A 25,141-nucleotide genomic window follows, 5' to 3' on the forward strand; every position below is an offset into this window, starting at 1 on the left:
AGCGTTGGGTGCTGGGGCCAGCTGGTGGTGCACACGTCTCTCACTGTGTCCCGCCCTGGGTGCAGTCCCAAGGAACACACACGTGCGCATGTGACAAATAAGAGCCGTTTGAAACCAGGCTCAGGGCCGAGGAGATAGTGCAGTGGGTGGGGCGCTTGACCTGCGTGTGGTCACGTGGTCAGCCTGGAGTCAGTCTACGGCATCCCACAAGGTCTCCATAGCCCCCCTTCCCGGAATAAGGAGGGAGCCTCGAGCACTGCCAGGCGTGGCCCCTTCCTCAAAAGGAAGCATGCGTTATATCATACATTTCAGTTTCAATACACTTAGAAAATGATAGAATACGCGATTTCTAACAATTCTGGCCACGTATCTCCTGATCACTGAACCTCGCTCCTCTAACCAATCTCTTTAGACTTGGGAAGAGTAGTGAACAGAAAAATAAAAGCATATTGGGAGCTGGAAGGGAAGGAGGTGGATTTTAAAAAAGAACTATTTTGGGGGGCTAGAGTGATAGTACAGCAGGCAGGGCATTTGCCTTGCGTGCGGTCAACTTGGGTTTGATTCCCAGCATCCCATATGGTCCCTTGAGCACCGCCAGGGGTAATTGCTGGGTGCAAAGGCAGGAGTAAACCTTGTGCATCGCCAGTTGTGACCTCCCCCGCCCCGACCCCCGCCAAAAAAGAAACTATTTTTGCCATGTTACTACAATCTTAGGATTGACTGAGTTTTCTGTGTTTGAATCATTTGGAAAGTAGAAAGTAGTAAATGATTTGGACAAAATATAGTGAGGTAAATTACTTTTTAAAAACTTTCCAAATTAACACTACAGTTTATATATGTAACCTATATATAGTTCTATACCCTATATTATATATATATACAAGCATAATATATAAAGAAAATAATAATTGCCATGTGTTGTATACCTCCCAGAATAAAAATTTTACTGAAACCTGTATAGCTAAGCTCCTGACATATGACAATGAGCTGGTACTATTCTTCTCAGGTAGCACTGAGGCACTGTCACCCCATTGTTCATCGATTTGCTCAAGCAGGCACCAGTAACGTCTCCATTGTGAGACTTGCTACTGTTTCTGGCATATCGAGTACGCCACCAGACTCTCCCCTGTGGGCGGGATACTCTCAGTCCCTTGCCAGGCTCTCCGAGAGGAACAGAGGAATCGAACCCGGGTTGGCCACGTGCAAGAAAAACGTCCTACCCACTGTGCTATTGCTCCAGCCCATTCTTCTAGGTGGTGAAAACAAATCTATAAAAACTTAAAGTTTCCCCTTTAAAAAAAATAGGAACCACGCTCTGGCCAAGTGCCAGGGTTGCACCCAGCAGTGCCAGGTGGGGGGGCATGGGGGGGCAGAGGGTCAAACTCACACATGCCCAGCCAGCTACATGATCGGCCACTTGTGCCAAAGTCCCTTTAAAAAAAAAAAGTGAAACTTGATAAAACAAAGTAAAATGCATAGATTAGGGATGGTCCCCTCCAGCCTCGAAATTTGGGGGGGTTCCTTATCTGAGAAATGGGAGGAAGAATAGGAAGGTCTGGGGGTCTCTGGGGGATCTTAGATCAGGCACTGCCTGCCTGGACTCAGAGCGGCCCCTGGGTCTCAGGGTCCTTCCTGGGGGTCAGGATGAAGGGGTGCAGGAGGGGAGGAGGAGTGGGGAGGGATGGAACCACAGAGTCAGTGCAGTGACTCTGAAGGATGTGGGAGTCTCAGGACCTGTCCGGCCAGGTTCCGGGCAGCCCTTGTTGGGGGTTCCAGGACCCTGCTGGCCTCCTCACACCCGCCAGGGGCAGCCCGGGTCCTGCCCAGGAGCCCTGCTCCTTGGGTTTCTATCACTAATGAGGCCCTGGGCAGAGCCTGCCAAGGTCAGGAGCAGCCAGCGCCTTTCAGAGGGTGCACACCAGGCCAGCATCTTCGGGATGGAAGCCCCCAGTCGGAGCCCAGCGTGACACCCGGCCCCTGTGCATTCCTCAGAGAACAGAGACATCCTGGAACAATCCCCGCCACTCAGGGCCGTCTTGGCAAACACACAGATGCCGAGGCCCCAGCTGAACTCCCTCAGACCCACCAGACGGTCGCCCTGGGTCCTCTCTGTGCTGTCCCGGGTTCAAATCCTGACTCTGTCACCACCGGCTGTGCCCCGGTCCACACAGCAGTAAGCAGCCCCCGAGGCCACAGGGCGGGATAAATGTTTGTTGCGTGGATGATGGATGGGGATTGGGCGCACGTCCCAAGAGACAGATCACTCCGGAGCAGTGCTCGGGGGTGTTTGGGGCCGGGCTCTGTGCCCTGCGGACTGGCAGGCAGGGGCGCTGCACAGGCTGCAGGAAACGCGCCACCCAGCAGGGAGGCAGGCTGAGGCCCAGTTCAGGACACACCCAGCTCTTTGTTCTCCCTCTCTGGCTCTTCCTCATCACCCGCCAGCCTGTGTGGGCTTCTCCTGAGCAGGTTCACTGGCTCAGAGAGGGACGATGGTATATCCAAGGTCACACAGCACGTCGGCAGCCCAGACGGCTGGACCCCTGTTCTATTCTAGGACAGACTGCGGCCCTGAGAGGCAGGTGAGTGCCATGGAAAGAGCGCAGAGTCAGAATCTAGATCCTGGTCCCAGCTCTAGGCTGAACTGGCCGTGGTGTAACCCCAGGTTGCTTAACCTCTCTGTGCCTCCATATCCCCTCCCGAGTGACCCCTCCTCCTCAGGGCCAATCAGGATCCTGGGACGGCAGAGCCCTCCCCGGGGAACCCAGCCCTTCCCTAAATCCTCTCCCCAGGCCTGAAGGGCAGGTCCGACGGGCTCTTCGGTAACCAGAGCGCAACGAGATGCTTAGGGGGCCCAGGCTGCTTCCAGAAGTCTCCAGCTGGCCTCTGCTCACCCAGGGGAGAGCGCTGGACTGGCCCAGACGCTTAGAGTTCAAGTTCAGGGAGGTATTTGTGAATAGGAAGAAGAACGCAATCAAGGGGACATTTTAAATACCTGATCAGTCCTCCAGGGGGCCTTAATGAGGCCCTGGTTAACCCGTCAGAGTCTACACTAACATGATGAGAAAGTTACAGTGAGCTGCAATCAACCCTTTTCCTATTCTCAGCACAGTCCTTTCATCGTGCAGAATTCCTAAGCTCACCAGGAAAGTATTCACATGGCCAGCGTTAACTCTAGAGTTCTCAACCTTTTTTTTTTTTTTCCCCAGAGTTTTCAAAATTCTGCACCAAATTTCTTTGCCGCGGGAAACATCAGACTCCCTGCCTCAACTGCAATGGAGGGCAACTGCTCCTGGAACAAAAACATCTCTGTAGCCACCTGATGCATGGCTTGAACATTGGAATTTGTAATTAATTGGTAACAATGTGTATGATGATTTGAACGGAATACTGTCCTATTTGATCACTGTATCACTATCACCCCGTTGCTCATCGATTTGCTAGAGTGGGCACCAGTAACGTCTCCATTGTGAGACTTGTTGTGACTGGTTTTGACATATCGAATACGCCACGAGGAGCTTGCCAGGCTCTGCCGTGCAGGCGGGATACTCTCGGTAGCTTGCCGGGCTCTCCGAGAGGGATGGAGGAATCGAACTTGGGTCAGCCGCATGCAAGGCAAATGCCCTACCCGCTGTGCTATTGCTCCAGCCCATCCTATTTGATAACCTAAGAAATTATTTTAAAAAAAAAACACAAAAAGAAACCACCTTCCCTCATGCCAGGGTCTTCTCTCTCTGTCTCTGTCTGTCTCACCCTTTCTAGCTGAGCAGCAGTGGGGGGAACACCCCAAGCTCCACATGGCGGGGAAGAAGGACACCCCTGCAGCCTCGCTAACCCAGAGACCAGGAGCAGGAGAAGGCCCCGAGGCGTGGGCAAGTGGGAAAGCTGCGTTGGCAGCCACGGCACCGTCCTCGCTGCTGGAGTGAGGAAGGCGGCATGAATGACGGGGATGGTCTTCTCTCTGGTTTAAGACCAGAACCCCAAACACTCTCTTCAGAAAAGATACGTGGCTTGCTCTTCAAGCCCACGTTCTTCCTGGAACACAGACCTCACTTGCGTATCTCCGTGTCTCTGTTTCCCCCGGTCTGGGGAAGCTCATGTTCTCCTGAATCTGTCCTTCCTTTCTTTCTCTCCTCTTTCTTTCTTTCTTTCTTTCTTTCTTTCTTTCTTTCTTTCTTTCTTTCTTTCTTTCTTTCTTTCTTTCTTTCTTTCTTTCTTTCTTTCTTTCTTTCTTTCTTTCTTTCTTTCTTTCCCTTCTTTCGTCACACCTGGTGATGCACAGGGGTTACTCCTGGCTCTGCACTCAGGAATTACTCCTGGTGGTGCTCAGGGGACCATATGGGATGCTGGGAATCGAACCCGGTTGGCCGTGTGCAAGGCAAATGCCCTCCCCGTTGTGCTATCGCTCTAGCCCCTCTCATGTCTTTCTTAAGTCAGTTTCAATAAACATTATCATACTTCTCTTAAAAAAAATAGGAAAGGAAGGCATTGTCACTCCTCTGTTCATTGCAGCATTAGTCACAATGGCCCAAATCTGGCAACAGCCAAGTGTCCAGGGACAGAGTGGCTAAAGGAACAAGGGTTCCCCTACACAGTGGAATACTACTCGGCTGTCAGGAAAACGGTGAGGGGCTGGAGCGACAGCACAGCAGGTAGGGTGTTTTCCTTGCACGCGACCAACCCAGGTCAGCCGCGTGGAAGGCAAACGCTCTACCCAGTTCAATTCCCAGCATCCCATATGGTCTCCCCAGCACAGCCAGGGGGTAATTCCTGAGTGCAGAGCCAGGAGGAACCCCTGTGTATCACTGGGTGTGACCCAAAAGCCAAAAAAGAAAAGAAAAGAGAAGAAAAATGGTGAAGTCAGGCAATTTGCTGCTGGGGGAGAGAGCCGGAGAGCATCATGTTCAGGGAAATGAGTCAGAAGGAGAGGGACGGGCACAACCATCTCGCTCACAGGCGGGATATACAAAAACAAAGTGGGCACAAGTGGCCAAAGGCAACACAGCACGGGAACTGGCCTTCAGAATGGAGCTCTCGGTGGAGGATAGGGTGGGAGGGTGAGATGAAGGGGGAGGGGGTCCGAGCTGGTGGGGGTGTGGTGTTGGAGCACTGTGTGCGTGAACCCCTATCATTAACAATATTGTAAATCTCAGCGCCGCGAGTTGTTCTGTTTCATTTTGGAGCCGCACCCAGCGATGCTCAGGGGTTACTCCTGGCTCTGCGTTCAAGAATTACTCCTGGTGGTGTTCTGGGGTGGCTCAGAGAGTCGAACCCAGGTCAGCCGCCTGCAAGACGAGCACCCTACCCACTGCACTATCTCTCTGGCCCCCTGCCTAAAACTTTGAAACGTTTTTAAAAGGAAACAAAAGAAGGAGACAGAAACCAGAGGCTCCTCGAGGTTATGTGACGCGTCCAAGTTCTCACAGCTGGGAGCGGCCAGGGGATCTAGAGCCGAGGCCTTGCGGCTCACCCCGCCCGGGACCCACCTTGTACCGGAGGTTGTTTTTGAAGTAGCCAAGGAAGGTGTTGGACTCGAAGCCCTGGACCTCGCGGTGCTGCACGGCGCGGCCGTTCAGGTAGTCGTCCAGCTGCACGGTGAAGATGGCGGCTGCCCCGCTCTCATCCTGGCTGCACTCATTGCCTGGGGAGGGCGCCCACGGGCAGCATGAGCCCCAGGAATACCCCCACCCCCACAGCCCTGCCAGCATCACGGGGAGCCTCACTTTACCCAGGTGTATAAGGGGGGAAACATCCCGGTCTCTGGTCCCTCTCCCACTTTCCTTTTGCTTGACCCTTTCCCAAACTCACGCTCAGCCTTCCGGCACCTGTAGCTACACCGGAGGGCATCGGCCCATTTCACAGATTGGGAAACGGAGGCTAGCCGGGGACAAGTGTGGCACTGAGTTCAGGCTTCTACCTTTGAAAGGCCATTGGGAATGCAGCTGGAACTGGGCCAGGGGAGCCACAAAGGGGGTCAGGGTCCCCAGGTCACCCCAGTTTGGACCATACTCTTTGAGGTTGGGTGGGACCCACGTCCACGTGGCATGGGGCACAGGCATCACGTGACCTGTCCTAGGGCAGCGCTGAGGGCTGACCCCTCCCCCCCCGCAGGCAGGCTCCTGAGCCCTGGGTCTGGCTGGCCCCTGCATCCTGCTCGACCAAGACTCAGCCCCTGTGGGCACTGCCCGGGGCCCCGCCCGGGAGGCCGGTGTGTGGCAGGGGCTCACCCAGCCAGTAGTGAAGGTCATACTGCAGGGCCCCGTTCCGCAGCTGCACCGTCTTCAGGATCACGTAGGCGTCCCCCGTGAAAAACTCGCCGTAGAGGTTGGTGGGCACGGGCACCAGGTCGAACTTCTCCACGCGCCAGACCTGCAGGCCGGGCTCCTTGCCCGCCTTGAGGAACTCGGGGTGCTCCACCACCATACTGCTGGGCTGCAAGAGAGCGGGCAGGGCGTGAGCAGGGGCAGAAGCCCCCCCAGGGAGGGACCCCAGCCACGGGGACGGGGGCCTCCGGCATCGAGAGGCTCTCGCTAGTGCCTCAGACTCATGCTACGTCGACTCCCTTCCTGCCCCTTCCTCTAGTCCTTGGCCAGCAACTCGCTCCTGCTCTCCCGGAGACGTGGGGGGTCGGGGGTGGGTGGGAAGGCTTCACACACACCCCCCTTTCCCTTCTTCATGCCAGTGGGATGGGACAATGGGGACACAGAGAGGTGATGTGATTCTGCTAGGGACTCCCCAGCTAGGAGATGGCATAGCCGGAATTACTCCAGGACCCAAGCGCATAGGCCGGGGGTCATGGGAAGCCCCCCCATCACAGGGCAGTGATAAATTTGGGGCATTCCAATGGACGCAGCTTCCCCAGGGGGCTCTCGGGATGCTAACGGCCCTCAGGGAGGCCTGCGTCCAAGCCCACACGGTGGAGGAAAGCAGGTCCCCAGAGGCCAGGAGGCTGGTCCAAGGTCACACTCCGCTGCTTTTCGTCCTTGGACCTGGGGTGTCTTCTCAGCCCAACTGCTGACCACCCAGAAGAACAGGGATGACGACCGAGCCCAAGTGGCCTCCTTCGCTGCCTGCCTCCTCCCTCCTGCCCCAGTCCCCCAGCATCCCATCCCCCCAAATTCCGTTTCCTGGAAAAGCCAAGGAGGGGGCGGCCAGGCTCTGCAGGAGCCTGGAGGGGAGACGGTTAGGCTGTCGGTCAGGCATGCGCTGGGGCTAAGACAAGGGACCCGGGAGGGCAGTTAGCTGGATCCGGGAGAAACAGGCAGTCGGCTCCTCGGTAGCAGAGGGGGCAGAAGCCAGACGGGAGGACGCAGGTAGCAGGTGTGAGAGACTGGACGGCGGCGGCCGGACCCGCGAGAGAGACCGCGGGATGCATCGGGAACGGACGGAGCAAGCTGACGCAGGGGAGGGGAAATTAAGGGCGCGGGGGAGGGGAGACGAACCAGGGGGCAAGAAGCCGGAGGCCAAAGGGCGGAGCGCTCTGGCCCCGCGGGCGGGCGAGGTTAGCCTGGAAGGTGCGGGGCAGGCGGGGTCCGAGGCGCCCACCCTCTTCCACCGGAGCCCCGGAAGCAGCGCGGGATACTTACAAAGCAACAAAACAGTTTTTCCATTCTAGACCTGAATTACTCCCCTTTTCCTAGCGCTGTATCTGCAAGAACTTACACAATAAGAGAGTTACTCCGGGAGCCCCCCGGACACTCACCCGCCCCTGGGGGGCCCCGCGCGCCGGGGGTGCGGCCCCGCGCGCTGTGCTGGCGGCGCGGGCGGCGGGGGGCAGCGCGCACAGGGCCAGGGCCAGCGCGCAGAGCAGCGCGGGCGCGGAGCCGTGCGGGACCATCGCGGGGCCGGCGAGGGAGACCGGCTGGGCAGCGCAGCGTCCCGCGCCCCGACCTTAAGTAGCCGCCCGCCCAGCCCCGCTGGAGCGGGGCCCGCCCCTCGGGGGAGCGCGCGCTCGGGCCAGGGCCGGGGGGAGGCCCCCCGCGGGGCCGGGAGGGGCGGGGATCTGGCCTGGATTCTGGAGACGTCGGGGATCCCAGAGGGACCGACCGACCGGACGGGGCGAGGCCGCCCCTTCACCCCGCTCCCCCGCGCGTGGAGACGGAGACCGGGCCCAAGAGCCGGCACACACAACAGGCGTTCCCGGGGCGCTACGCTGCAGGGACGCGCACGCGAGTCTGGGGGTGCGGGGCTGCAAGGGGAGGCAGCCTCCCGAGGGCACCGCTGCGAGCCGCCTCTTCCCAGCGCTGCCTCTGCCAGCACTTTCTGCACTCCAAACCCCCCTCCCCAAGAAAATCCCAGCTGCTTGTAGTTATTGGAAACTTCCCACATGTCACTGACATGGGATAAGCCACATGGTACCTCATCACATCCTTTATGGGGGGGGAGGGGGCGGGCAGCGGGGGACTCTGGACACTCCATTCCACAGACGGGGGTGGGGTGGGGGCGCCAGGATCATAATCTGAATGCTGGCAGATCCACTCGGACAGCTCAAGGCTGCGCCCAGCTGGAGGCACCCTGGGGAAGGGAGTGGGGGAAGGGGCAGGAGGGGGGAGGCAGGCGCTGGGCAGGGTGCCAGCCTCCTGCCAAGGCTCGCTCTACTTTATCCAAGACAACCTTTTTTCCCCCTTCTATTTAAAAACGTTTGGATGGTCCCCAATTCTATTGATCTTTCTCTTTTCTTTAGGTGTTGGGTCTCACCCAGCAATGTTCAGAGTCACTCCTGGCTCTGTGCTCAAGAATTATTTCTCGTGGGGCTCAGGGGACCGTACGGGATGCTCAGGATTGAACCCAGGTCAGTGGCGTGCAAGGCAAGAGCCCTACCGGCTGTATGGCCTCTCTGGCCCCTGTGACTGACCTTGCGCTGATGACTTCAGATTGGCCTTCAGGCCCACTAGCCAGGCCCTGCTCCTGCCTGGTTTTATTGATATTTGGGGATGGGGGGAGTGATTTTTTTTTTCCAGCTTAGTCCTCATTGATGCCTCCAGGAAAGACAGGATTAAGCCTCTTCCCCCAAATCCTGGCACCTTCCTCCAGCGGGGATATCAAGACACCGGACCCCATTGCTCCACCACCTCCCCCCTGGCCCCAACTTCTCTATTTCCAAGTTCCCTTTGCATCCCAGATCCTCCTGGCGCCCAGACAGGAAGAATTCTGGAGGACTCGAGACCACTGAGTTCAGTCTCTGCCTGGAAGTTACAGGGAAGTTGCTTGTTTTCTGGTTTGGGGGGGGTCACACTCAGTGGTGCTCAGGGCTGACTCCTGGCTCTGCAATCTTGGTGGTCTTGGAGGACCATGGAGGTGGGGGGCAGAGTTAGAGCCAAGGCTGACTGTGTGCAAGGCAGGGGCCCCACCCACTGCTATCTCTCCAGCCCTGTTCTGTTCTTCTGCAGTGCCAGAGATCAAAGCCAGGACCTCACCCACACAAGGCCCTTCCACTGAGCCACACCTTCAGCCCTAAGAGTTGTGTGTTTTGCTTCGGCTTTGACAGGGTTAGGATCCAACCCAGGACCTCTCACATGCAGAGCCAGGGCTTTGCCTGCTGAGCCAACTCCCAGGCCCTGACGTGCCTCCTTATCTGCTGAATGGGTGTAGGAGACGCACAGAGGGTTGCATCTGTCTGTGAGAGCAGCCTGGCTCGCAGCCAGGAAGATGAGTGTTCCTGGCACGCTGCCCGCTCCCTGCCTCTGGAGCCCTCCAGCTCTCGAATCTGGCCGAAGGGACCTGACCACACCAGTAACTTCGTCCCATGTATGGGGGGCATGTGGACCTGATAGGGGGGTGAGGGAGTGCACAGAGATGGTAATCTGGAGAGAATTCCAGGAGAACGGGACCTGAGAGTTGGCCTGACAAGGAGGGAGCAGTGAAGGACAAGGAGGAAGCAGTGAAGGCTTTCTCGGGCAGACACGGCATCTGGGCACACAGAGGAGAGAGGAGGCCAGGGAGGAGGGCGCGTCCCGGGACCCGCAAAGTCTGCACTTGATCCAGAGTGATGCCTGAGCGATGCCCTTGGGGCTATCTGTCTGGCCGAGCCCGCAGAGCTAAATTCAGAAAGAGCTTCGCTCCCTGGAGGCATCAGGATTCCAGAAACCCCCGGACTCTCTCACATACAGCCGTTGCTGGAAGCAGGAACCACCCGAGTCTCTCCTCTCTGGCCTGCATTCTTTCTTTATTTTGTTTTGGGGTCACATCTGGCGGTGCCCACGTCTTACTCCTGCCTCTGTGCTTCAGGATCACTCCCGGTAGGCTCAGGGGGGTGTCGGGGATGGGACCTGGGTGGGTCTCACGCCAGGCAAGTGCCCTTCCCACTGTCCTATCACTCCACGCACCCACATTCTGACACATCTGAGAAAGGCTCAGAGCAACAACAGCACCACGTCCTGGCTTTGCTGACAGAGGAAGGCAGGGATGTCCATGGATGTCCAAGGGCAGGAAAGCAGCAAGGACCCAAACGTCCTGGTCAAATCCACAAGTATGCCTCTGTAGTCGCAGAGGGATGCTGAGCACCAGAGTATCAGGGGGTCCTCAGCAGGCATGAGAGACCCCCTCAGCCACGAAGCCACCCCAAGGCTTGGAATGGCTCAGCTCTCTGTTCCATGGAGGCAGAGGGGCCTGCCTCTGCAAACTCCTTCAAGAGGCAGGGAGCATAAACTCCCAAACTCTCAAGGTAGATTGGAAGGGCAGAAGCGGAGTTTCTCGCTCGACTGTGTGGCTGCCAGTGGCTGAGTTAAGCCCCCCACCTCCCCAGCCTCGGAGCCTTGTGGGGAGACTCGAGCACTCTCTCCCTGCGTCATTGCGATGTGATGACACACAAGTATAAGATCCCAAATCACCTCACGTGCTTCGCTTTCTATGGCCAAGTTGTTCAATATGCACATTTGACCTCAATATCGTTGATAAAAAATAAAAAGAGGCCAGAACGATAGTCCAGCAGGGCAGGGCACTAGCCTTGCATGAGACTGATCCGGGTTCGACCCCCAGCACCCCAAAGGTTCCCCTGAACCTGCCAGGACTGAGCCAGGATTAAGGCCTGAGCAAGGCTGGTGGTGGCCCCAAAACAAAAAATAAAAACAAGTTGCTGGAGGGCTTGAAGTTATAAGTGACCCTTGAACAAAGTGGGAATTAGGGACAGTGCTCCCCTGTGCAGTCAAAAATCCTGGTGTCACTGTTGATTCCCCCCAGACCTGATGACTGCCACCTGCTGTCAACCGGAAACTGTGCCAAGGGCATAAACAGCCCATGAAGGTGCATGTCTATGCAGCATGAGTCCCATATTCTCCTCGTACAGCCACGGAAGGAGGGAAAAGCAAACACTAGGAAGAAGTGTAAAGAAGAGAGCCAGAGACAGAACAGATGAATGAAAGAAAGAAAAAAAGAAAGAGAGAGAAAAAGCAAGAAAGCAAGAAAGAAAGAAAGAAAGAAAGAAAGAAAGAAAGAAAGAAAGAAAGAAAGAAAGAAAGAAAGAAAGAAAGAAAGAAAGAAAGAAAGAAGGAAGAAGAAGGAAGGAAGGAAGGAAGGAAGGAAGGAAGGAAGGAAGGAAGGAAGGAAGGAAGGAAGGAAGGAAGGAAAGGAGGAGGGAGGGGTGGAGGGAGGGAGGAAGGGAGACAGGTAAAGGAAGAAAGATAGGAAAAAAAGAACAGTAAACATCGAAAAATACGTTTATTGTATTTATCAGACCCATAAATTGATGCCAACTGTTTACAAGGAAATGCTTCTATAATGGGACCCATGCAGTCCAAATCCTGTTGTTTTGGGGTGAGCTGTATTTACAACTATGTATCTGATATACTCGTTTCATGGGGGGGTCCTGAGTCCAGGGCTCCTAGCCCCCACGTTAATGATTACACGGACCCTCCAGAGTCCCAGGGGGCCCGGTGGTAATTCTCAGCCAGTGGTTGGCAGCTGGATGCCTGGGCCCTTGCACACGGTGCTGCTGGGGCCCTGAGGGACGGGATTCCCGGGGGTACCCCAGCAGCGCCCGGGGGCCCTCAGGGCTGCATCCAGGACACTCGGGGGCTCAGGCCTGGTGCTCCCGGCGGACACCCCCCGAAGGGTCACTGATTAACAGAGGGCTATTGGGACTCGGCCTTGGCCCAGGGGTCTCTGCCTACAGTCCAGGACTCCTGGCCCCCATGTTAACGATTACACAGACCCTGCAGCCTTGCCTGTGGAACTCAGGCTCTCACATTCCACCCCCCGCCCCAGGTCTCTGTCACGGAGACAGTGAGGGGGACGGCGGGGCCGTGCCCTGCCAGGAGGATGTCTGCCTCCAGGCGAGTGAGGGCGCCGGCCACCAGTGAGGGCTCGTGGGCAGAAGGGTGGAGGCCAGGCTCGTCCCAGCTCTGCCCCTGACGTCCTGGGTGACCCGGGCCATGATGCTGTCCCTCTTCCGGCTTCAGAGCTTCCATCTGCAGCACTGGCCCCAGCCCCGGTCCCCGCAACCATATCCGAAGCCTGATGTCTCAGAACCGCGGGGTTTAGATCCAGGCAATGGGCCACCAGACTGGGGCGCCAGGTGAATCCAGCCAGCTGGGATCCCCGCCTGCTGTCCCCAAGGCCGTGTGCCACCTTGGGACGGGGCTCAGGGGTTTTCTGGGAGGGTAGAGGGAGCACCGGAGGGGGGTGTTCAGTGCTGAGGCTCTGGGTATGTGTGTGTGTGTATGTGTGTTTGTGTGTGTGTGAGTGTGTGTGCGTGCGAGCGGGGGTGGGGGGAAGGAGGGGGGAAGGAGGGGGACTGTTACATCCAGGGAAACTGAGACCCGGAGAGTGTGTGCAGAGTCACTCAGGGCTCCAAGCTGGAGGGAGACGCTTGGGGCTGGCTCCATCCCAAGTGGGTACGGGAAGCTTCTGGCACGGGCCAGCCGGGCAGCGAGCAACAGGGCCTGTTCCAGGCGAAGGGTCACGGTGAACCTGTCAGAGCCCAGGCCAGGAGCCTGTCAACAGTCCCCACCCCCCCCCACCCCCCCCCCCCCCCACACACCGTGGCCAGCAGAAGAGGCCCCTAAACGTCCGCTGGGAGCCCCCAGTTCAGAGCCTGGGCTGGGCCCACTGCCCGTGGCTTGTTTCCCTCCCGGGATACCATCCACCTCGACCCTGCCCTGCTCGGGCCGCTGAGATCTCAGCCTCTGGTCTGGGGGGTCCCGAGTCCCGGCCAGCGTGGGACACACAGCAGGCCGCTTATCAGAATCAGCCTCAAGGAAGGGGGCCCAGCCCTGCCCCTGCCCTGACCACAGGCCTCCCCCCCCCCCCCCCCTGGACCACAATGTGCAAAGGGCCGAGGCCAGGGGCGGCAGAACCGCCCTGTTCTCTGTTCTGGCCCGAGTGCTGTTGTTCTGGACTTCCCGGGAAGCCGGCCCCTCCCGGGGCGCCCTCCCGGCCTGTTTGCTCTCTGGCTCCCCGCGGCCCATGGGGCCTCCCAGAACACCCACCCTCTGGCCGGGGCTCATTGGGATAATGGTCAGTAAACAACAGGCAGTTATGAAACCCGGCGGAACCGCACTGGCCTCTGGATGGTCCTGGGAGTCCAATGGGCGTGAAGGACACGTGCTGGAGAGCCCGTGAGCCCGTGCCTCCGTTTCCTCATCTCCAGAGCGGGGAGGGAGCCCTGGGGAGACGGCTGGAAGGGCTCCAGGCCTTGCACGGAGGAGGCCCAGGTTGGATCCCTCGCACCTCGGGGACCCTTGAGCATGACCAGGGAGGGACCCCCGGACACTGAGCTGGACAGTCACCCTGGTGGCCCCAACATTAACTTTGAAAACAGAATTAAAAAAAAAAAAACAGGAAAGACTGGAGCGATAGCACAGCAGGGAGGGCCTTTGCCTTGCACGTGGTCGACTTGGGTTCGATTCCCGGCATCCCTTATGGTCCCTGAGCACTGCCAGGAGTAATTCCTGAGTGCAGAGCCAGGAGGAACCCCTGTGCATTGCCAGTGTGACCCTAAAAGAAAAAAAAAGGAGAGGCTGGAGAGATAGTACAGCGGGGAGGGTGTTGGCCTTGCGAGCTGTTGACGCAGGTCCCATCGCTGGCACCCAGTAGGGTCCCCTGAACACCACCAGGAGTGAGTCCTGAGATCAGAGCAGGGGTAAGCCCTGAGCACCCAATGGGTGTGGCCCCCCCAAAAAAAATTTTAATGGAATGAAATGGGGAGAGATCTGAGGTGTGGGAAGGGTGGGGGGCATGTACCCCAGGGGTTAGGGGTACTGGCCTTCAGGCACCAGACCCTGAGTTCAATCCCTGGCATCAGAGGGCCCCAAATACTAATGTCTTAGCCCTCAGCATTGCTGCACTGCCAGCATCTGTCCCGGTGATTAAGTGGCATCAGGGCCCCCCAGAGCACTGCTGGGGAGCCTCCCCCCAACAAAGGATCCTCATTATCATATCAGGGGTAGGGAGGAGACCCAAGGCCTGGCAGGGGGAGTGCCCCCAAAGCAAGACCCCAGATGCCATGTCCACTCTGCACACCCCAGGGAGTCTCACAGAAGAAAGGTCCAACCCTTCAGGGAGAGCCTGAGTTCTGCCTGTGCTGTGTGGCCTGGAGCCAGGTGCTTACCCTCTCTGATCGAGGGAGCATCTGCAAATAGGGAGAGAGGGAGCCCAGGTGCAAGCTGTTGAGGAGCTCGAAAGAGAGAGAGACTGTTGGGGTGCATCACCCCACGGGGGACTGATTCACTGCAGGGTCTGTCCCTCCATCCTCTCCTTGGACCTGGGAGCACGACCCTGGAAGTCACACAGCCAGTACCGGCAAGGCACACTCAGGCCCCAGCACCCGGTCAGCTCCAGGCCGCCATCCGCCCGGAGTCCTCATTTCATGACAAGGCGCCTGGCCAGGGCCAGCTGGCCCCAGCTGTCCCGGGGGTGGACAGCTGTCAGGGACATGGTGTGTGGCGCCCGGCCGGAGCCCCCTCCAGGAGGCGACTCTCAGAGCCACAGCCCTGGCCCCGCCCCGCTGTGGAGGCCGCCCTGGCCAGGTGCCAAGAGCCAGAGGTCACCCTCTGAGAGCCTGGCCCCTCCGCTCCTTCACCCCGTGCCCGGGAGCTGCCAGATTTGGCTTCGGGGCCAGGCCCAGGATGGCTCCTGCCAGCGCTCAGGCAGACTCTGGGAGGGAGGTGGGTCCTATGCAGCGGGCGTGGGCTGCAGGCAGAGGGTCTCCCGGCCCCTCCGGACCCCTCGGCCCGTGCACAGGGGAGCTCAGGCGCATCGGCCGCAAGACAGGGACCCCCGTGCAGTGCTGTGGCCAGTGGCACCCAGGGACACCGTCTCCATCCACGCCAGGCAGGCCCCCCTCCGAGAGCAAGTTTTTCCAAACAGGATAAAAAGAATTGGCCTGGCTGCGGGAAAGGCCCCCCCTCCAAAGGTGAGTCAATTTTCGTGTTTGTTTTGGTGCTTGGACAGACCCTGGCGGTGCTCCGGGCCCACACGTGGGGGTGTTCAGAGGACCACAAGTGGCGCTGGGATTCGAACCACTGTCACGGCCGTAGGCGAGGCCGGTGCCTGGAGCTCTGTAACTATCTCTCTCCCCCCCCCCCCATCTGGGTTTAGTCCATTCCAGCTCTGGGCGGGGAGCGGGGGGTGTGAGCAAGTTGCATTTGCTCTCAGCCTCAACGTCTTCCTTCACCAATTGAAGATTGGGACTCCCCCAACTCCCGCCCACAAATGCCGTGAGGATTGAGTTAAGGAAAACCCAGCAGGGGCTATGCACGGTACCAGGCTCGGAGGCTGCATGTATGAAAGAAGCTGCAACTGCTGTTCCCTGGGACTCGGGCCCTTGGGGACAGCCTGGAGACGGGAGCATATGCCTTGCACGAGCGGGACCCCGAGTTTGATCCCCAACACTGAATGCCGCCCCACCCCCCAGCCATACTCCTGGGCGTGGCTCTGGTGGGCGCCAGGACCACCATCTTCAGTCTGAGCACTGAACCATCTGGTCCTCCACTGCGTGACCAACCATGTATAAGGGGCCCCTGGGTCCTCCCACTCTGCTGGGAAGTCCCCACTTCGAGTGGCCTTCTCAGAGACAGGAAGAGGGGACCGAAAGACCCGTTCCAAAGTGCTGGGCTCAAACACAAACTTTGCAGCATCCCTCTGGGACAGCACCTGCTTGCTTGACGGGAGGCCATGAGTGTTTGGGTTTGACCCCAAGTCGCACCCCACATGCCAAGTGCAAACCCAGCACCTTGGCTGGAACCCCCAGCACCCCAGCCAATGTAGCCCCCCACAAACAGAACAGCCAGTGCACCAGCCGTGGACACCGCAATCCCTAAGGGAAGGAGAAACGATAACAATCATGAAATTCGCATATAAGTGGATCAACCCGGAAAGTATCCTCTTGCATGAAATGAGTCAGAAAGAGAGAGACAGACATAGAAAGATCGCACTCATCTGTGGAATATAAAGTAGCAGAATGGGAGACTAACACCCAAGAGTAGTAGAGATAAGGACCAGGAGGTCTGCCCCACAGCTTGGAAACTGGCCTCACATGCTGGGGGAATGGGCAGCTCAGCTAGAGAAGGGAACACCAAGTAGAGGATGTTGGGAGGACCCATTCGGGTTGGAAGATGCGAACTGAAAGTAGACGCCACTCAATACCTGTATTGCAACCCACAACACCCAAACGAAGAGAGAACAAAAGGGAATGACCTGCCACAGAGGCAGGGTGGAGTGGCGGGGGATGGGGTGGGGGTGGTGGGAGGGATATTGGGAACATTGGTGGAGAAGAATGGGGAGTGGTGGAGGGATGGGTAAACGATCACTGTATGACTGAAATGCAAACATGGAAGTTCATAAGTCTGTAACTGTACCTCACAGTGACTCACTAATAAAATATTTTAAAAAATTGATTCACATAAGCTATCATATTATTAGAGAAAAAGAAAATTACATGCACATTTGTACCGATAAACAGCTCTGAACAAATGCAACTCTTATTCATGAGAAAACTCAGTAAACTAGTAATAGAAAGGGGAAAAAATAACCTTTTCGACAGTAAGACCCACTGATGGTTAAGGGCGGGGGGTGGGTGGGTAAATCAGGCCAAAGGGATGGATTGTGAAGAACTGGCGGGCACAAGTGTCGTAGAAGTGGATGTGGGTTTCTCACGAGGCGCCGCCCAAAGTCCTGTGTTCTAGTCAGGTCAGTGCTGTTTTAACTTCAGAACTGCTGGTCTCCAGGGCCAGAGCAATAGTAGGGCACGCGGCCGGCCCGGGTTCGATTCCCAGCATCCCATATGGTCCCCCGAGCACCGCCAGGAGTAATTCCTGAGTGCAGAGCCACGAGGAATCCCTGAGCATCGCTGGGGGTGACCCCCGAAGCAAAAATAAATAAATAAATATGTTTAAAAACTGTCAGCTTCCTCCCTCTTCTCACGCTCCCCCTGCCTCCGGGCTGTGGTGCCGAGGGGTGACCCCAGCGTGAGAGGGCAGGTGGCAAGCAGCCTCTCAGAATCTCGGGTTCTGAGTCTTGGGGGGTCTGAAAGAAAGAGCAAAGGGGACTGTATTTATGCAGCTGGCCAGCATGTCCCACCTGCCCGCAGGAAGTTCTTCCTTGCCCGGGGATACACAGAAGTCCCTGGAGCTGCGAGGGCGCGAGGAGGCAGGTAAGGCCTGGGCCGGTGAGCCCCAAGAATGCCCCCAGCTGGGGAGCACAGGGAGGGCTCAGGTGGGACAGGGCCATGCCCCACGCGCTCGGACACAGGGGCCGAGGCTTCCGTTTCTGTCTCTGCAGACTGCGGGGACACTTCCCGGCCTGGCACTGTGCTCACAGAGACGGGAGCTGTAGCATGAACCGGAACTGCTCACCCGTGACCTCCACCTCTGTGTCCTGCCACGGCAGTGGGGAGACTGGAAGGTCCCCGACATGCCCAGAGGCCAATGGGCGTGGCTGGAGGCACGGATAGGGGGTTATGCTAGAGAGAGTCTCCAGGCAGCTCCCCAGGCCTTCCGCCCTTCCTAACGCCCCATCCTCTCTCCTCTGCTCCCCTCAGCCTGCCCAGCCCAGGCCCTCACTCCCTGGGAGAGTTGGAACATGTGACCCCGCACCCCACAGAGCTCCCCTCCCCCCCAGGCCCTGGCTTGCAAGAACTCGCTGTGGGAGGAAACTCCACCTGCCGGCGCTGAGGGTCAGAGAGACGCTGCTCTTGACCCTGAGCGTCTCCGCAGACTTCTCGGCTCTTCTCTGTTGTTGCTGGGCCCTTTCCTGGGATTATTTTGTCAGGACAACGCCTGGCGCTGCAGAGAGCCTGTAGGACGGGAATGTGCTGGCTGCTTCCTCCGCCCAGACAAGCGGTGACCAGCTGGAAACACTCAAGAGGCCCCAGCGCAGAGGCAGGGCCTGGCAGGTTACGGGCTGGAGGGGGGCAGCTCCGCACCTGTGCCCCCTTCGGGCACCTCCCTGGCCCCCACAGGAAGCTCCAGGGCTGGAGAGTAGCCTCGAGCTCCCGCTCCTCCTGCAGGGAGAGCCCCGAAGAGTGGGGGCTACTCCCTAGAGCACACACACTCCCACTGACCCTCACGGCCCACCTCCACCCCACAGGGACAGCCTGGTGTCCCCCCTCTTCCTCTGGGAGCACAGCCCCAACTTCTCTCTCCGGTCACTCACCCCGCCGGCACCCTCCTGCTCAGTGCCCGGCCCAGCCCGACCCGGTGGGCAGCAGAGGCCAGGAGCCCCTGGCTTGACCTTGGAGGCCCTTTGGGACCTGCTGGCCACGTGCTTGTCACCCGCTGGCCCTCCTCCCCACGGACCTACCCTCTGTACCCCCTCGCTCTGCTGCCCTACGGCCACCGCGGGCTCCAGGTCCAGCTGGCTCCGCCTCTGGGCAAGCCCTCGGCCTCCCTGAGCCTCCCTGTCCTCATCATCAGCCCCTGAGCACAGGCTGGTGGGCACAGGATGACTGCCCTCCCCCCCACACACCCCCCTGCAGGCCACCATGCCTGTCCCGAGGCCGGGACAGCAGCTGGGACAGTTTTCTCTCTGGAAGGCGGCTTCCTCAGAGCCCCTCAGCCGCCAGGGACGGGGCGGGCGGGAGAAGGGCTTAGAGGAAAATTCCGCGGTCTGGCCCAGCCAACCTGGCACTCCCAGCTGCTCCCAGCTGCCTCTGCGAAGGGGGTGGGGGCCCCGGGGCCCTGGCAGGCTCTTCCTGAGCCCCGACTTTGGCTCGAGGCCTCGCCCCCTGTCTGAGCGGGCAGGAGAGTGGGGGCTTGGGGGCCGTTCCTTGGCAGTCGGGAGAAGAGGCAGTGGAGGGGGGAGACACAGAACCGCAGCACGAGCTCCTGTACCTGCTTGCGGGTCCCCAGGCCTGGCCTGGAAAAGGGCCCCTGGGCGGGTGCCCGTCCCAAGATGCGACCCCGTGTCCGTGTCCTAGCCCTGCACCAGGCCTGCCTCTCCCTCCCCTGTCCTGTGCAGGCACCCCTGCACATTCTGTACACTGCACTCCACATCACTTACTCCTTAGACGATGCGGTGACGTCTGTCACACAATGGCAGGGACGGAGCTATGGGCCATCATTCAACTGCCACGCTCATCCTGGATCCTGTCCCTGGAGGTGGGGTCAGAGGCCTGTCCGGGCTCTGCAGGCCGCGGTCCTGGGACAGACGCTGGTCCAGCCCACCCTGTCCTTCCTCCACTTTGCTAGGTGTTTCCTTTCCCCGTGCCTCAGTCTCCCCGGCTGGCAGGTAGGAGGGTTAAACATTAGCACTCGTGTAGCAGGGGCACGGCGGGAAGAAGAGACACGGCACCTGGGAGGCTTTGTGGGTAGCTGAGAGGGAGCACAGAGAGGAAGGTGCCAGCCTTGCATGCTGTGGACCCCTATTCGATCCCCGGCACCACATCTGGTTGCCTGAACAGCATCAGGAATGATCCCTGAGCACAGAGCCAGGAGCAGCTCCTGAGCCCCCAGGGGCCCACAAAACCCCAAAAATAGAAAATAAAAAAGAAAATACCTGGCACAGAATGAGTCTATCCACCTGCTTCGGGGCCAGAGAGAGAGCACAGTGGTTAGGGCACTTGCTTTACACACAGCTGAGCTGGGTTCAATAACTGGCACCTCATGGGATCCAACCCTTGCTAGGAATAATCCTGGTGTGCAGAGGCAGGAGTAAGCCCTGAGCACAGCCAGGTGTCACTCCCCAGAAAATCCCATTCTACAATATTTTCTTTTTTTTTTCAATTTTTTTTTTCTTTTCGGGTCACACCTGGCAATGCACAGGGGTTACTCCTGGCTCTGCACTCAGGAATTATCGCTGGTGGTGCTCAGAGGACCATATGGGATGCTGGGAATCGAACCCGGGTCAGCCGCGTGCAAGGCAAACGCCCTACCCACTATGCTATTGTTCCAGCCCCTCTACAATATTTTCTGGGTTTGCTAGAGGAAGGCCCGGGTACCTGTCTGTGACCTCCATGCCACATACCAGGCCCCATGTGCCCACTGCTGACATGTATTGATCACCCTATCACATTAGGGAAATCCAAATAGGCGGCTATAATTAGAATATAATTAGAATATAATTAGAATCCGAATATAATTGGAATATAATAGGGTTATCCCCGCTGTTCCAGAGAATGAGTCCAAGGCCCAGAGAGGCTGATAATCCTCAGTGAGGGTCTGAGTGCTAGACGGAAATGAGGGGGTGGGTCAGGGGTGGAGGCCGAGCGCCCGGCAAACAGGCACAGGGCATTGCTGGGGTGATGAACAGGGTCTCGCACTGGAGTACCGTGCGGGCAGCCTAACTCCATAGAGTGTTTTTAACTCTTTGAATTAGGGGCCAGAGAAAGAGAGTACAGCGGGTAGGGCATTTGCTTTGCACACGGCCGACCCAGGTTCAATTCCCAGCATCCCACGGGGTTCTCTGAGCACTGTCAGAAGTGATTCTTAAGAGCAGAGTCAGGAGTAACTCCTAGTATCGCCAGGTATGACCCCCCTCCCCCAGCCCCTCCAAAAAAAAAAATGAAAAGAAAAATCTTTGAATTAACTAAAAGGGGTGAAGGATGTTTATGCAAAAATAACATGCAACGTTCCTTGAACAATGAAAGTTAATTTCCTTTACAAATTGTTGTTTTGAAAGCCAAAGTCCATGCACGTCCACTCCTCCCAAGCAGCCGGCGTGAGAGTGAGTGGACACGGTCACTCAGAGGCTGAGCAGGGGGGCCCCTGGGAGTGGGGAGCCCTGAGCCCTGGTTCCCTCCCAAACGCAAACCAGGGGTGTTCTGGAACCTTCCAGGCAGCCACAGGAGACGAAGGCAGGAGGGGACCCTCACCCCTATAGCAACAAGGCCGGGCTCTCAGAAGGGGGTCGACCCCCACCCCCAGGTGTAGCCCCTGGGCCTCTAGATGAACATGAGATTCCCAAAGCAGTCCAGCCACCTTCTCTCACACTTGGGGAAACTGAGTCCAGGCAGGAGAAAGGGCTTGCCAGGCTTAGCCAGAGGGCAGAAATGGGGTCCCCTCCCCGTCCCCCTCCTCCCCCTGCGCTGGGAGGCCCTCACCGCCCGGTGACTCAGGCCTCTGAGTCATCTCCTGGCCCTGCAGAGCAAACTTCTCAGGAAAAACAATCCCCAAACAAAGCCTCCCCTGATCTGGGGACAGAACAGGCCCAGGGGGCAACGAGCCAGAGCACCGGAGGAGAGCACGGGGCAGAGCAGGGTCCCAGGACAGGCCCTTCCTCCTGGCTGCCAGCTTCCAGGGGGGCCCCGCAGAAGGCTGGTCCCCGTCCTGAGCCTCAGTGTCCCCGTCTGTGAATGACACCCCTGATGGCACACAGACGCACAGGAGGCAGCGAGGTGAATTCCTAGCCATCGGTTGGGGTGAGGTGGCCCCCTGAACTGATTGATGGCGAGTGTCATGCCCCTTCACGATCAGCAAACTGAGGCTCAGAGAGGGTGGCCCTAGGGGGGCAGGAGTAGCTACAGGGATCTGGGTTCCTACAGGGTGAGCTGGCTCTGAGTCTTCCTCTCACCCCTCCAGGCCTCTCAGGCTCGGGAGAGAGCACAGAGGTACGAGCAAGACTCAGGTACCACAGGGCTCCCAGAGTATCTCTGGTCCCGGAGTGATAGCAGCAAGGAGGGTGTTTTCCTTGCATGCAGCCAACCTGAATTCGATCCCCGGCATCCCATAGGGTCCCCCAAGCACTTCCAGGAGTAACTCCTGAGTGCAGAGCCAGGAGTAACCCCTGAGCATCGCTGGGTGTGACCCAAAAAGCAAAAGAAACAAAAAACCAAACCAGAGTATCTCTGGGGGCAGACTGAGAAGCCCACAGGACCCCAGACATGGCAGGGGAGACTCTCTCATCCCCCAAAGATACCTACTATTGCAGGTAACCAAAGTTACCTGCAGGGTAATAGCACATCAGACCTGCCCAGGAAGCGGCCACAACCAGACATCTGACCACAACATCGCTCCCCCCCCCCTCCCCCGTGAAAGGCCCAATCTCTCTGCCTGCTTCCTGGGCAGCAGGGAGCCCTCAAGGACTCAGCGTGGTGGGGGGGGCCCTGAAGTTCACTTGAGGGAGTAGCCAGCAGAGAGTCCCGAGGGCCCTGGTGAGTTCCACTGGAGTCTTGAAGTTTGCTGTTAGGGACTAGGAATGGCATATCTAGGGGAAGGAACAGCAAAGCAAAGGCTCAGAGGCATGGCCAGCTCTGGGAGGCTTGGAGAGGTGTGGCTGGCTGAGGGCTGGACCAGAACCTGCTGGGAACGGGTCTGACTGCTCCCCAGTTCTGAAGATTAGTCACCATAGCGTAACAAGAGCAGAACAAAACCAACCAGAATGCTTGAGCAGCGTTGGGATGGAGTCAGAGAAGCAATAAGTGTGTCCCTATGGAAAGTTGTATTGATGACTGATCATACCCACGATGCAGGCGTCAACAACGGTGCCAGCAACCACTGTGTACTTCAGACTAGAAACATTTCCTGAGGAGTGGTGCAGTCTGTGCCTAGCCTATAAACACTCCTCATTAGCTCGGTTGAAGACTCAGCCCATTTGTGGCGATAGCCTGGCCAAGTTCGCACGTGTGATAAAACTGGGTGGCCAGGCCCGGACTAAGAGTCCAGCAAGCGGCTTGCACGAGGCTTGCCTTGCACACGGCTCACCTAGGTTCGATCCCCGGCATCCCCTACAGTTCCCCAAGCACCACCAGGAGTAATTCCTGAATACAGAGCCAGGAGGAACTCCCAACACCACCAGGTGTGGCCCAAAACAAAACAAAACAAAAACAATTGGTGGCCTCCCTCAGACTTCACTGGTGCTGCCTGTTCCCTGGTCTGATTTCTGTCACAGTCCCAGAGTCCCTCTCTGATGGCAAATCAGGAATAATGGAGCCACACTGGGTGGTGCTCAGGGACTCCAGCCAGCTCAGAGGTCACGCCTGGCGGTGCTCAGGGCTCGGTGAGGGGCTGAGGACTGAACCAGGGCCTCCAGCAGGCAGAGCGCCAGCTCAGCCTGGAGCTCGTACCCAGGCCCTGGTAAGCAAGGAGAGAAGGATAGTTTCATCTCGGTGAGCGTCTGACTGGCACTGGGAGTCCCCTGAGGCCTTCCTGGGACCCTTCCTTTGACCAGGCTTCAGGAGCCTCTCAGCGAGCACGCACACACACACACACACACACACACACACACACACGCACACACATGCACGCACGCATGCACACAGAGTTAGAACTGCCCCCAAGGCTGCCCTGACCCATGGTGGGCAGGACGCACAGTGGGCAAGAGGGACTCTGAACACCCCCACCCCACTCTGTTGGCTAAGGCCACGGCCCTGGTTTGGTGTCTGAAATGGCTGTGCCAGGTCCCGCTGCACCTGGGCACGCAACCACCCCGGAAGCTTCGTGGGCACGCAACCATCCTGGGCTTCTCAGCGCCACTGGAGACCCAGGCTTCCTCAGGAAACCACTGTCCATCCTCGACTCACTTTCGTAAACCATCTGACCCGGTGGCTGAAGTGGGTCTGGCTTCCTCTTCTGTTTCCTCTCTTGGGAGCCTGCAAGAGGCGACCTCTCCCCTCCCAATCCCTCAGTTTCCCCAAATGTCAACCAGGGCGGGTAGATGTGATGTCCTCGGGAATCCTTCCTGCAGGATGCCCCCGGGGAATTGTCTGGAGGAGGTCCCGACAGCCCCCGGTGTCTGTCCCATTGTTCTTCCTCTCCAGTTCAACTGGAGGCCTTTCTCTCTCTCTCTCTCTCTCTCTCTTATGGGCATCTAATGAGTTAGAGTTGTGATAAACACCCGTGATCGGGAGAAAAGGTCCAATTCCTGCCAGCCAAGTGCCGGGTGGCCTGAGAGAGACACTGTCCCTTCCTGGGCTGCCACATGAAGGTGTCTGTGGAACGATGCCCTAGGACCTGTCTACGTATAATTCTGCTGCCGTGGTGTTTGTGAGAAGCAAGGTTGGCCTGCCGTGGGGTGAACACTGCCAGCCCTGCAGGGGGCTGGGAAGAGAGGGATACAAAGGCCTCTCTGCACCCACAGGATGTCTCCGGAAGCCTGTCCCCGGTCCAAAGGACAGGCTTAGGGTCACAGGAAAGGACCATAAAGGAGCAGAGTTCAGGGTGCCCTGGGCCATTGACCAACACAGTGAACAGAGAGTTTGGTGACAAACTCTCCTCTTGATGAATCATCGCTCCCATCCCCCACTCCCATTTCACAAATAGAGAAACTGAGGCTGAGAGGATAAGGAACGGCCCAGGCCAGAATGATGGTTCAGGCCCAGAGCTGTTGCCTCCGGGTACAAGCAAACGCCAGTGCTAGCCTGAAACAGTGCAGGACACTTGGGGGGGAGGGGGAGAGTCCCGCCAAGAGCAGGGGGCCGAGACCCGGGCATGTAACTGTGACCCAGTCTTCCGGCACAGTCCCTCCCGTCCACGCCCCTGCTCCTGCCTTCCACAGCCTGACCTTCCCCCAAGCTCACGTCGCAGCTGCAGAGCCACCCATGGTTCCCCGGGACCCAGAGGACTCAGACGGGGCACCCGGGCCTCGCCTGCCCCCTCCCCGAGCCGCCATCCTCACCCCCTGCTGCTCCCACTGGCCGCAAGCACAGAGGCTCCGGGGAACAGCCCTGTCTGAACGCCCAACACTCCCGTCAGCCTGGTCTGACCCAGGGGAGAAAAGACCCTCACCCTGACCCCCAGCTCCAAAAGCCCAGCGCTTGGAGCCACATGTGGGGTGC

At 58.2% G+C, this 25,141-nt stretch overlaps 1 protein-coding gene across 3 annotated transcripts in view; it reads right to left on the minus strand.

Annotated features, from left to right (window-relative positions):
• Positions 1-25,141, minus strand: part of GSN (gelsolin) — a 63,402-nt gene that overhangs the window by 18,890 nt on the left and 19,371 nt on the right. The window contains exons 1-3 of one of the 3 annotated variants that reach the window (XM_055146484.1): positions 7,700-7,857; positions 6,225-6,429; positions 5,484-5,638 (exon numbers count right to left, since the gene is read on the minus strand). In XM_055146484.1, the coding sequence (XP_055002459.1) occupies positions 5,484-5,638; positions 6,225-6,429; positions 7,700-7,834 (495 nt within the window). In that variant the 5' untranslated portion in view covers positions 7,835-7,857. Of the gene's footprint in view, positions 1-5,483; positions 5,639-6,224; positions 6,430-7,583; positions 7,623-7,699; positions 7,858-25,141 lie in introns of those variants that run through there. The other 2 variants (XM_055146491.1, XM_055146494.1) reach the window with 2 other exon arrangements.

This window comes from Sorex araneus, chromosome 1 (genome assembly GCF_027595985.1).
Source record: "Sorex araneus isolate mSorAra2 chromosome 1, mSorAra2.pri, whole genome shotgun sequence".
NCBI lineage: Eukaryota > Metazoa > Chordata > Mammalia > Eulipotyphla > Soricidae > Sorex > Sorex araneus.